This window comes from Dipodomys merriami, unplaced genomic scaffold (genome assembly GCF_024711535.1).
Source record: "Dipodomys merriami isolate MVZ:Mamm:240054 unplaced genomic scaffold, mDipMer1.0.p SCAF_1, whole genome shotgun sequence".
NCBI classification, from domain to species: domain Eukaryota; kingdom Metazoa; phylum Chordata; class Mammalia; order Rodentia; family Heteromyidae; genus Dipodomys; species Dipodomys merriami.
This window is the reverse complement of record NW_027202270.1, coordinates 61,470,012-61,483,336: the sequence shown is the minus strand read 5'-3', so window position 1 is coordinate 61,483,336 and position 13,325 is coordinate 61,470,012. Positions and strand designations below refer to the sequence as shown.

Here is a 13,325-nt window from a genome sequence, read left to right as displayed (position 1 = left end):
AAGACAAAGAGCCACACAGAGGTTAAAAGAAGAGTCAGCAGGGAGTGAGGAATAAGTTACATGCATAACTCTCTTGGGTTCCATTAAGGTTTTCCATCTCCACCCACAGTACCAGACATCCAAATAAAACTCATACCTGGTCCAGGATGCGGGCAGCCTCCTGGGCTGTGTGCAACAAGGGGGTTTCTGTGAGGGTGTACTTGGATTTAGTGGCATTCCAATCTTTCTTGTATTTAATCTACAAGTGAGAGGCAACCACACTAGTTACTAGATGTGAAGTATACACCATGCTGTCCAAGCAATTGGACATCAATAACTTCAACAATTAAAATCTGTATCTCAGACAAAAGTTGCAAGACTATCGAAAAGCTTTACAAATGTATCTGCACAGCTATGGGATTTTAGAATAGCCATATACTTACATCATCAAGGATCTCTCCACTTTGTTTTGCTGTCACATAATCAACTCTGTCGTCCACAGGAGTAAAGTTGAGAGTTTCTATTTTTGTGCGATATTTTTTCTATGAGAAAAAGAAATTTGTTAGAGTTCCTCATCTTGGTGAGATAAAAACAGCAAATGTTATCTGAATGACATCTTGGCAATTTAGTTTTCATCTTATAGTTTATATTTTAAACTGATCAGCTTCATATATATGCATATACATATATACATATGTACACATATATAAAATATAACATATATATAGTGGTTCTAGGGTTCTAGGGATTGAACCCTTGGCCTTCTGAATGCTAAGCAAGTGCTCTACCACTGAGTGACCCTCCCAACACTTCCACAGATTTAAAACAACAAATTTGCAATTTTGTTTCTCCCCAATGCCATATCATTGTGTATAATAATAATAATCCCTGTTTTCAACTGAATAAACCTCTCCCAGAATATTCCTGTTAAGAAAAATTTCCATTTCTACAATTTGAAGCATTAATGAGGGTGCTGGATATGATATTAGGGATATAGCACCATAATATCATAAAAATAGTTTAGGATTATTTGGGGAAAATGTATATCTATCTTCAATCAAAACAACTAAAAATGGTTAAAATTGCTAGTCTGTTTCATGTCATCTAGTTCATGCTCTTTGGAAATGTACTAGATAGCAGGGCAGAATCTTGGACTACCTCACTGAAGATGTCCGCAGCATGTTTGGCATGATTGACAGAAACAGAATCATTCGGCATCCACCCAATTCCCCGTAACCATTCCAAGTCAGCCTTGTAAACAGCCTGTGAAAACAAAGCCAGAATTAATTCAGCAGCCCAAGTCTCCTGGACCTAATTAGTCTATCGTTCAGTCTGATGAAGAAAAACAAGGATGACATACTCAGTTTGGCAGGATTCATTAGGTCAGGTAGTATGATAACCTGGAGGTTATTTTTTTCTTTGAAACAGGTTAACCTCAATTCGTTTCCAGTTTTTGTTGTCAAGGGGAACACATCTCTATAGCTATGTCTTTTGAATTTTCATGAGAAGTGGGATATCTTAACTTTTATGCATGTGTGTGTGTATGTGTGTGTGTGTGTGTGTGTGTGTGTGCATGTGTGTGTGCGCGTGAGCAGAGTACGTACCAGTCCTCAGGGCATGGGTGCTGTCCCTGAGCTTTATTTGCTCAAGGCTAGTGCTCTACCACTTGAGGCATAGCTCTACTTCTGGTATTTTGGGTGGTTAATTAGAGAGAAGAATCTCAAGACTGGGCTGGCTTTCAAACCTTGATCCTCAGATCTCAGCCTCCTGAGTAATGAGGATTATAGGCATGAATACCAGCACCCAGTTTAAATCTTAGCTTTGTATAAATAGCTTTCCTAATCTATATTCTTTACCTGACTTATGTAACTGTAACCCCTCTGTATGTCACTTTTATAATAATCATAAAAAGTTAAAAAACTTTCCTGATCTAAAAGTCTTGGCCATTTAATTCAAATGTTCTTACTGAGCCTATCAGTCAAAGAACCATGTCTACTTCCTATTCATGTTCTATCTTTTAAAAAATTATATTCTTATTATCTTTAAGTACTTGTCCAAACGAGTTAACCATTCAACACATCATTTTATAAATATAGTACATCTTGGTTGATGTAACCCTTCATCATTCTTGCTCATCCAACCCAAGCCCTCCTCCTCTCAGGTTTTACTAATCTTTTACTTGGTAAAACCATAACTGCAATCTAACTCCTATAGAAATAATATTTTTCACAGTTTTATTTAATAAGTTAATACCACTTTTTTCTTCATTTTTTGTTCTAGTACCAGAGCTTGAACTCTGAGCCTCATGCTCTTTTTGGCTTACAAGGTTGGTACTCAAGAGCACCACAATTCCATCCAGCTTTCAGCTGGTTAATTAAAGATATGAGTCTCTTGAGGATACTGGCCCGGGCTGGCTTTGAACTGGAATCCTCAGATCTTAGCAACTTGAGTAGCTAGGAGTTCAGGTATGACCCATCAGTGCCTGGCTTCTACCATTTATTTCTTGATACAAAGGTTAGGTCCTTCCTAACTTTGGTAATTTTGATTCCTTACTACAAAGACTTGCTATTTAGCAAATTCATCTTTCAGTACAGGCCACTCACATCGCTCTGCAGCTCGTAGGCTTTCTTGGCCTGAATCACGTCATTCTGGTCCGGCATGCATGTCCATTCATGCAGGTAATTGCGATAATCAACGTCGCTGACTAGAGTCTGGCATTTTTTAGAGTGCAGGATGGAAAGCATGTCCACAGGACTTTGGAACTTGGTCTTCCATTTGGCCCACTGCAGCCGGTACTCTCTTTCATTCTGCAGCTTGCCAGCTATGAGGGCCCACCGGATTTTGTTGTCATCCCTGGCTGTGAGGGTGCCCACGTAGTGCCCCTTCTGCTTCTCATGGTCAAGCTTGTACTTATACTGGAAATGGAAAAACGAAGTAATGAACCACAGCATGATGCACCTGGAGCCTTTGCTTAGAACATGGGGGAGGTAGAAGAGGCCACACTCACTTCACTGGCAATCTCCCTGGAGGCCTTGGCAGCCTGGATAGGGATGGCATCCAGCCGGACATCGCAGCTCATCTTCACTTCATCCCAACCCTCCCGGTAAAGTTTCTAAAGATGAGAAAATGTAAGGTGTGAATTCATCAAGTAACTCTGACGACTCAACTAGCATCATAAGGCAACAGTTTTGAAGGTCCAGGATTTAAGATCTTAATTGAAAGAGTACGTGAAAAATTAATTCTGTGCACCATTGGCCATAATATTGTCCAAGGGTCTGGGACTAAAAAGGCTTTGTTTTTTGCAGTTGAATCATAATCTCAATATACTCTCCAAGGTTTAGAAATTCTTGTATCATGTGGAGGAGACCGACTTGTGATGAACTGATTGCCAACTGACCCAAGCCATTTGACAAGAGAGCACTACACTAGGATATTGATTCCAGTCCCACTACTCCTCTCCCAAAGTATACATTGGTGTTCCAAAATTGTGTTGTAAAAATTAGTCTCCAAGTAGTTCATTCAACTAATGGAGAAGTTTGGTGCATCTGGAATCTTTGAGCTGTGGGCTCTTTCTCCCACAAAGGTTAATTATTGTTCAAAGATTGTTCAAATCATAAAGAACTGCTCTAAGGTACTATCCATTTTATATAGTCACATTTATTCTGCACATAGGTAATCTTTGTGATCCAACAAGATAGCCCCTCTCCGGACCTTTCTTGAATTGTATAGCCCGTCATGCAACTGTATTCTTTTTTTTTTTTTTTTTTTTAGAGACTTACAAGCTTTATTTATCTCTGGCAAGACTAGGATATGAACTAGAGAGATTTCACATTCTCTGTAAGGGGGGTGACAGCCATTAGATCTCTGTATGGACTCATCACGATTAAAGTGTATGGGAATAGTGCACATCAGTTTGGGATGGCCTTGATTCTTTGGTATAACAGATCAATGGGGTGACACTTCTCTACACTTTACATTCACCTAGCTGCATGATTATTTCATGCAACTGTATTCTGCTCATTAATTAATATATTTTGTTCCTCTCCATTCTCTTCCCTTTTCCAGGCTTAGCCTGATTTCTTCTGGGAATGGTAATTTTGCCTGTTTTTTCCCCTTTAATATTTATATTTTTCTTACACTTATATTAGTATTCATTGGAAGCTTCCTGACTTAAGCAATTAATTCTAGATGTTAAATAGGATATTAATAAGCATCCTTGTCTTAATCCTGAGTTGAATAAGAAACTCACTGAGGATGAGCAGGCCTATGATTTGAGATGTATTTTTTTTTAAAGTCACGTCAAGAAGATACTAGTTTCATTTTATTTTTTACTAAGCTCTTATTTAAAAGAAAAAAAGACAGGGAATTGGATTTTGTCACAACTTTTAAAATCTAAGTAAATTAGCATATTTTTTTCCCCTTTGAGTACTATTAATAGGTTTCTGAATATAGAACCTTCTTGGTGTTCCTGGATAAGCTGCATTTGAATGTGTTGCTTAATTTATCAATATTTTAGGATTTTTCTGTTATTAATCTACAATTTTCATATATGGAACTTTTAATGCATTTTGGAAGCCATGATAGCTTTCCTTCTTCTATTAGCTCCATGGTAGTATCCTTCCAAAAATCCTAAAAGAATTCTGTGAAATTATCAGGGCAATCTGGGCATTTGAGGAGAGAAATGAAAATGTTTAAAACTCTTTGTTTCTTGATATATGTTTTCTGTTTTTCTGGGATCAATTTTGATAATTTAGAAATTCTCCCATAGATCTAGAAAGTCTCCCATAGATCTAGGTTTTTTTTGATTAGTTTGTTTTTGAAAATTGCAATTTTTAGTTCATCTGAATCTGACATGAACTCTCTTTTCTTGCTTACTTACCTCCTTATTCTTTTATTTGTCCTCTTCCACTGTTTTCATGTTAAAGTTGGCTCACAGTTACCAGCCTTGCCCTGGACTCTGAGGAGGGCCCTGGCTTCCTATCCCCTAGTCCAGGCCAAGCCCCACCCCCACCCTCACACAGGCAATCTGCAGACTTCTTGTTCAGCTATAAAACTTATTGGTCTTGTCTGGCCTAGCTGGTGACTTTCCAAGCAAACCAGAGACTGTTGTGGTACTTACATTGCTCACATTAAGGGCGTTTGCTCTAGCAAGATTAATTTCTGGAGTGTCTGGCATTATGTGAATTGAAGTTTTATCTTTGTCCCAAACTTCTCTGTACTTTGGCTATGGAAAGAGTCAATAAAAAAAATCACTTCACAATTTGTAATCATGATACTTTTAAGATTAAAATCTTTTCATAGTAAGGCAAGGACTTATTTTATGTGAATCTTTTCAAATAAATTATTCAAATTTGATTGGAAATCTATCCTAACGTCTTTTTACTAGTTCTTAAGAGTTTTTAAATACTATAAATGTTACTGAATAAAATTGTTGTTATCATCAATATTATTTTCATCCCAAAGTTAAATGATTCACCAAGTAAATCATTAATGATTTCTCTGTAGCTCAAATTTGATTTTAAAAGAAACAAAAATGACTTACAATACTAATATTTTCAGCATTTGATTTCGCAAGGACAACTTCAGGTGTGTCAACAATGCTTGTATACTTAAGTTTCTCCACAGGTGTCCGATAGACGCTGTCACATAGGATTTCCTGGGCATTTTTGACTCTCAGGACTTCTGGTGACCCTTCTGGCATCCAGCCAATACCACGCAACCATTCCAAGTCAGCCTTGTAGATGGCCTGGGGGGGGGGGCAGGGGAAGATAGATAGAGTTTTTGCTTTTGTTTTGGTTTTGATGGTGGGTGGTAGAGAAAAGGAAGCCATCTTTAATGTTATTTTTTTTTTTTTCTTTCACAAGTAAGTAAAAACAGAGCTCTGCCTCAGAAAGCCAGAATCAAAGTTCAGCAAAATAAAACATGAAGAAGTAGGAACTGAAAAGGGGTGGGGTGGGGTCAAGGGGAAAGGAGTGGACAAATGAGAAGAACCTAATGTTTATCCTACAAAATTAAGAGGAGTGAGGGAGGGGGTGGGTAGGGCCAGAATGGGTGAGAATGTTGAAAGGGGTGGCATTGATCAAGATATATTGTGTTCAAGATATAGTGTTAAATGACAACTCCTATGTATAACAACTACAGGTAGTAATTTAAAAAACCCAGAATACTGGCCTGACCAACATATTTCCCCATATACACAGCAGTGTTTTGTTCTGTTCTAATGTTCTAATGTTTAGAAGGCAGTTTACAAGACAGAATGGTGTGGAAGCTCTCTATGTGGGTGTATGCAAGGATGGAATTTGACTAGTATCTAGGCAACTATCATAGCCAAGATGTACTTTTTTTTTTTTTTGGTCCTGGTCGTGGGGCTTGAACTCAGGGCCTGGGTGCTGTCCCTGAGCTTTTTTGCTTAAGGCTAGTGCTCTACCACTTCAGCCACAGGTCCACTTCCAGCTTTTGGGTGGTTAATTGAAGACAAGAGTCTCACAGACTTTCTTGCCTGGCTTGGAATTGTAATCCTCAGATCTCAGCCTCCCTTAAGAAGCTAGGATTACAGGCATGAGGCACTGGTATTTGGCCCAGTGGGGATTTTATCTCAATAGTAGCCAGGACAATCTTTTCAAAATTCCAAATTCAAATCTGAGTCACATTTGACCTATCCTATCTATCACTTTAAAGTAAAGATCAAATTCCTTAACTTGGACTACAGAAAAGAGATGGCTGCCTGGTATAGTCAGCCTACTCTTACTCTTCAGACTCATCTCTTGTGTGCCTCCTTTCGTCCTCTGTGACCTGAACACATTGTCTTCCCTCCGCTTGAGGTCTGTATCAGCCCTTTGCCAAATGCTTATCCTGCAAGAACAGCTGTGTCCTCCTTCACCTCTTACCCAACTAAATCAGTACTTTTTCCAGTACTTTTCCTGACCTCTCTCTTCACAGTGCACAGGCCCCTCTTTCTTAGCATCCCATGGTTTACCGTATTCTCTCTTAATATTGATTTCTTTATGATCAGTTTCCTGTTTTTTCTTCTCCTTTATTCACCATTGTATCTTTTGTGACAGCAGAGGGCCTGCCACACGGGTAGTCTTTCAAATGACAATTAAGAATTCAATCATGAGTTTCACAATTTAAAAATATTAAATATTAAGACAGTCCCTCCCTTTCCATTGGTATTTCCACATTCTTAGTTATCTATACCTGCTGCTCCAGATATATATGTAAGTTAGGCACATAAAACTGTTCTATATTAAACATGTTATTAATTTTCAAAGTCATTGTGATGCCCAGAAACAGTATTTTTGTAACTTGTTAAAAGATATGAATATCAAGCTAAAAATGTCAAGAGGAGAATGAAAAATACTAGAAAGTGTCTACCCTACGGAAGAATGATGATGTATATCTCAATGCTTAAAATGTGATGGATCTCCAAAATTCAAAAGTGTGTTTCCTTCTCATTTTTCTATGTGATCCATCGACATGCCTCAATGTGCTAATAATGCATGTCAGTATATGAATTCAGTTCCTCAAGAACTGGCTCCAACTACCACTTGATAATTAATAAAAAGTGATGAGCAAACTTGCCTATAACAAACCCATTCATTAACTGTCTCTTGAAGTTCAGGTAATTAAAAGAAGATGGTCATTCTACCCAAGAACTAAATAACCTTATGGAAGCCTGCAGTTCTAGAACATTGAGTTGGCAACAAATAGGAGCAAATCTAAAAGGGCTGTGAGTAAGGTAGAGAAACACAATGTCATGAAGAACATCCAAGCAAAGGGCATACCATTAACCCTTAAAATAAGTTGAACTTCAATACATAGTTGAAGGACCAGGGGCATGTTTATGTTTAATAAACTATAAATACTATATACATCGGTAAGCCTATAGAAAAATCATGCTATCATTTTCAGCAATGAAAATATTAAAATTTTCTAAACAAATCTGGCCTTAGTAGATTTGATGATATGCCTATGTGGAGGGAGTTAAGATTTTCCAGCTCATTAGAAGATGCCATCATTCCAAGCCAAGCTTTGTACTGGGGCACACACTTACATCACTCTGCAGATCATAGGCTTTCCTGGCTTGGATCACATCATTCTGGTCAGGAAAGCAAGACCACTGGTGCAGGTACTGGCGGTAGTCCACGTTGCTTGCCAGTGCCTGACCTTCCTTGGCAGCGTTGATGGACACCATGTCCACTGGGATGGAGATCTTGGCCTTGTGGTCATTGTAGGCTTTTTTGTACAGCCTGTCATTCTGCATCTTCAGTACATTTGCTGCCCAAACTAGTTTGGGGTCTTCCTTGGCATTGCGACATCCAATGTAATGGCCTTTCTGCTTCTCGTAAGCTGTCTTGTATAGATACTGGGAGGTGTGAACAGAAGAGTCGTTGTTTTCCAATCATATTTTTTTAAGAGCCCACTCAAAACCATTACACTGTCTTAAAGTTATCCTTATTTTGGACATTACTTTTCTTTAACTTTGAGCTATATATTTCCAACTCCTCATTAAATTGCTTTTTCTTTCTATGTGTATGTGCAGGTGTTTGAATACACACATTTCACTGTGAATACCTGTAAGGCAAGGCTGTGTCTCTGAATCATCTCCTGAATTGAGTTCCCCAAACTTCTATCATTGTTTGCCACATGCAAACATATTGTCACACGCAAATACAACCAGTATCCCATCTTACTTTGAATCAAGTTTTTGTTTTTTGCCTTTTCTTTTGTGTGCTGGTACTGGAACTTCAGCTTAGGGCTTTCACTTTCACTTGGCTTTTTTCACTTTAAGCTGGCATTCTATCATTTAAACCACACATCCATGTCTGCCTTTTTGTTCTTTAATTGGAGATTAAGACTCTCATGGACTTTCTTGCCCATGGTGGCTTCAAATTGTGATCCTTAGATCTCAGCTTCTTGAGTAATTAAGATTACAAGTTTGAGCCATTAATTCTCCCTCCAAGTTAGTTCTTTTTAATAAAATAAATTTGCTTTTGAACTAGAAACTTTGAACATTCATAACTCCATCTAAATGGAGAATGATCGGTATTTTCTTGAACATAGTTAAACAGCAATGTAACTACTCTAAAAAGTACTTTTTCATGTATTGCACAAAATGGCACACAGTCTGCATGCTACACCAAGCAAACCCAATATTCTTTGTATCCATCAAATGTCAATGAGTGATTTTAACTAACTGACATTGAGAAAATTGGGGGAAAAAATTAAAATCTGTGCTTGTACATAAGAACTATAGAATCAAGCACATATCTAAGAGTCTTCTCAAATGGTTGAATGAGTTATTCTGGCATATGGCACTTTATAAACAATATATTAACAATGACCTGAAATCCACTTAAACATAATTTTTAAGGAATTAAGTTAAATTCCTATTGCTGAGAGTGTGTGAGAAAGAACTCTTACATCGCTGGCAATATCCCGAGAAGCCTTAGCATGTTGGATTCCAATGGCATCTGCTCGAATGTCATACCCAGTCATCTTGACATCTTCCCAGGCTTGTTGGTATTGTTTCTGTAAATAGAGGTTGCAATGCCACATTCAGTCTGAAGGAGGAACTACTGAGTCAATATGACAGGTCAAGAACAGCTAGTCACAGAACATTCTATTATAATGAACTTAATTCCAGTAGATTTGTAAAGGATTTCCCTACTAATCCCTTAAAATGGAAATGTAGGAGACAGTAAACCAGGTTAAAATCAGACAATTATATTGACTGGCTTTTAAAAGGAAAAAAGAAATGGTTCACTAAAAAGAAAAACTAAGTATCACTATATATACAACTTTGAGTTTTATGTGTTTTTTTTTTGTTCATTTGTTTTGAGGAATCATTGTTTATCTCCTTTCAATGAAGATACATCTATTGTAAATACACATAGCTATTTATCATTAGCTTAAACATTAGCAATAAAAGGATTGATAGGAAAATGTTTTTTTGTTTTTTGTTTTTTGTTTTTTTTGCCAGGCTTGCTTCAGCTCTGTTGCATAGAGAACACTGTGCAAAGCAAATGAGTGTCAGTGCCTTACATTGCTAATCTGGATGGCATTGAGCTTGGACTGCAGCATCAGCGGTGTGTCAGCTGGCACATTCACATTAGCCTTCTCTTTGTCCCAGGCATCACGGTACAATGGCTGATGAGAGTGAAAAGCAATGAGAGGGCTGATAAGTAAATAAATCAAGCATGAACCAAGTTCAAAATAGCACTAAAAGTTATTGTTGCTCCTTCTCTCATACCAGTATAGATCATATTATCTTCATGTTTTAATTGACTTTAAAAGGTACCGAGCAACCGAGGGGTCACTCAGATGTGGCTCAATATAAACTGAATCTGAAATATACTAGTAAAATTACCCCCTTTCTACCTATTCACTTTTAATTATGGGGAAGGTAAATCCACCCTGTAGGTTACTGTGATATTCTGATTGCTAACCAGGATCTTGCTTCTTTGGCCCAAATTGCTATGCTAGTATTCAATACTGAGATCACCCCTGAAATTCTCAGCCCATTTCATCATTGAATAACTATTAAAAATTACAATTTTGTGATTATGGTATTAAAATATGTCTCAAAATACAACTAAATATGATTAAAGTATGATTCACAGGCTGGATACAAATCAAATGGAATAGAGAGACTAGCTAATTGGCTGGTGGCATGAGATCTATTTGCACATATGTGTATTCAAAATCTTAAGGCTGTACTAATGGTACTTTGAAATCCACATTCAGATTTTGTTTTATAATGCCAGTCCTGAGGTTTGAGCCCAGGGGCTGGGTCGCTTTCCTGAGACAATTTGCTCAGAGTTAGTACTCTACCACTTGAGTCACAGCTCTACTTCTGGCTTCGTGGTAGTTAATTGGACATAGGAGTCTCATGGATTTTCTTTTTTTTCCTCTTTATTTATTGTGAAAATACTATACAAGGGGGTTACAATTACATGGACAAGATCTCATGGATTTTCTTGCCCAGGCTGATGACTAGGGACCAAGATCCTCAGATCTTAGCCTCCTGAGTAGCTAAGATTATAGGCATGAGCCATCAGTACCTGGGGCGAATTTTTTTTACATAAAGATTCCTTCAATTTGCCTGAAAACGTTCCCATCCCAGCTTACTTCACTGATCTGTAGAGCATTGGTCTTTGCCAGGACCACTTCTGGTGTGTCGACAATGCTGGTGAATTTGAGGGCCTCTGGCTTTATGCGATACAACCTTTCATTCAAGAGATTCTGAGCATTCTTCACTCTCTCCACTTCCACTGAACCCTCGGTCAACCATCCAATACCCTTCATCCATTCCAGGTCTGACTTGTACACATTCTACGTTGGGGGAGAGAAGCATACAGTAGGGAGAAAATTAAAATCTGTTCACAAAGTGATACAAACCATACAGCACTTCTACTTAAGTTAGCTGGGTGGTCAGTCCCTTGCCTTCAAGAAAGACATTAAATACTAGCATTTGGTTTCATGTCTTTGACATATAGGACAGGTTTGACTAGTACAGGTTCGCAGTATCCAACAGAGACTGGAGCAGTATCCACATGTATTACTTGGTAGAATGACAGACAGCAATGGCACATCAAATTACTTTTTTAACAGGTTGATTTTCTGTATTTACAACTTGAAGTCTGTCTTTTATGGGCCACTGGGAATAACCTCTACAGGGATTTTAGAGAGAAACATATAGGAAAGATACATAATTATGTCTATTTCTCTCTCTGTATCAAATTTGAAACCCAATCTTTCCTCTTCATTAAATCTGCTTATGAGAATTAGACAAGTGACAGTGCAAAAGTAGGGAATCAGAAGAGCTAGGACTAAAATTTTCTAGTTAATTACATAGGATAAAGTAAGAGGTTGGTTTTTCATTCTGATGAATAAGATCCCACCACCGTAAGATGAAATCCTTCATAAGATAGAAAGTGCTGGGGGAAAAAAACAACAACAACTTCCCCTATTAATACCATGAATTGTATAGAATACTTTAGGTTCTGTTAAGATTATCACTTAAATTATGCCTTGAGAGACGACCACACAGTGTTATCACAATGAAACCTACAAACACACTTCTCCCTGGAGTTTGGTGATAGCATACGCACATCGCTCTGCAGCTCATAGGCTTTCTTAGCCTGGATCACGTCATTTTGATCTGGCAGACACGTCCACTGGTGCAGATAATTGCGATAATCCACATCGCTAACCAGGACCTGGCATTTCTTGGCTTGAACAATTGACATCATGTCCAAGGGTGTATTGTAAATTCCTTTTGATTTCTCATAAGCTTTCTTGTATTCTCTGTCACTCTGGATCTTGGCAGCATGTATGGACCACACCAACTTGGGATCATCCTGCAGGCTGCGGAAACCCACATGGTGGCCTAGCTGCTTCCGATAGCCTTCTTTGTATTTGTACTAAAGTTGTAAGAAAACAGAGGGGGGAAAACATGAATATAATGTATTAAGGAGATTTTTCTTTAAGTAATTTCAGGATTTTTTAATGGGCTGTCATTATATATTCCAGTTCACTTTCAAGAAAAAGGACTATTTAAGGTAATTTCTTAGAGGAAATAAGTAAATGGTGAAGGAAATAATATGGTGAACATGAATAATAATTTAAAAAATAGCTAACAATTACTGAGCAATCACTGAATGTCAGATATAACTAGTGAATTTTAAATATGTTAGTTAGTTTGATCCATGTCAAACTAAGTTTTTCAGTTAAAACTAGTTGAGTACTGGTAACTACAGTCAGTTAATTCTCACAGCATCACTATGAGGTAGATGCTACCATTATTCTTTTTTATAAATGGATGAAAATAAGGTATAGTGTGAGTAACAAGGTTGCCTGACAAATGAAATGTTAGTTTAGATCATCTCTAAGAGAACAGGCATGATCTCAGGTAAAGAAAGTGATATTTGTGGCTTCAGAGACAGCCAGGAAACATGCATACTTGAGAGACAGAAAACAAGACTGTTGGCATCCATCAGAAGCTGATGTAAGAGATCTATGGGCAAGGATGCCCATTTAAGGGGTGTCTCAGGGCTATGGTGATAGATATAATATCCTTACAAACATGCTCAAAAATCATAAGAAAGTTTAGACAGAGTGGAGAAAGTGAAAACTGGGATAGGATGTGAATTTTGGAAATGAATATATCATTTTTTTTGGAAAAAAGGTGTGGTTATTGGTTCTTAAAGGTAAAAATGAGGATGAAGAAAGAGACAGCTGGATGCATAAAATAAAGAACAAAGAGGATCCCAGACAAAGGAAATAAGATGGCATGAAGATGTTGAGCTGGAAGCAATAGAAGTTGGGAAGAAAAATCCACTTAG

The 13,325-nt window shown here is 37.7% G+C and overlaps 1 protein-coding gene across 16 annotated transcripts in view; it reads right to left on the bottom strand.

Annotated features, from left to right (window-relative positions):
- Positions 1-13,325, bottom strand: part of Neb (nebulin) — a 214,272-nt gene that overhangs the window by 77,480 nt on the left and 123,467 nt on the right. For all 16 annotated transcript variants that reach the window (XM_070023306.1, XM_070023324.1, XM_070023348.1 and 13 more), the window contains exons 85-96: positions 12,093-12,404; positions 11,110-11,313; positions 10,024-10,128; positions 9,403-9,510; positions 8,033-8,344; positions 5,522-5,725; positions 5,099-5,203; positions 2,987-3,091; positions 2,583-2,894; positions 1,138-1,242; positions 423-521; positions 137-238 (exon numbers count right to left, since the gene is read on the bottom strand). In XM_070023306.1, the coding sequence (XP_069879407.1) occupies positions 137-238; positions 423-521; positions 1,138-1,242; positions 2,583-2,894; positions 2,987-3,091; positions 5,099-5,203; positions 5,522-5,725; positions 8,033-8,344; positions 9,403-9,510; positions 10,024-10,128; positions 11,110-11,313; positions 12,093-12,404 (2,073 nt within the window). The remainder of the gene's footprint in view (positions 1-136; positions 239-422; positions 522-1,137; positions 1,243-2,582; positions 2,895-2,986; positions 3,092-5,098; positions 5,204-5,521; positions 5,726-8,032; positions 8,345-9,402; positions 9,511-10,023; positions 10,129-11,109; positions 11,314-12,092; positions 12,405-13,325) is intronic.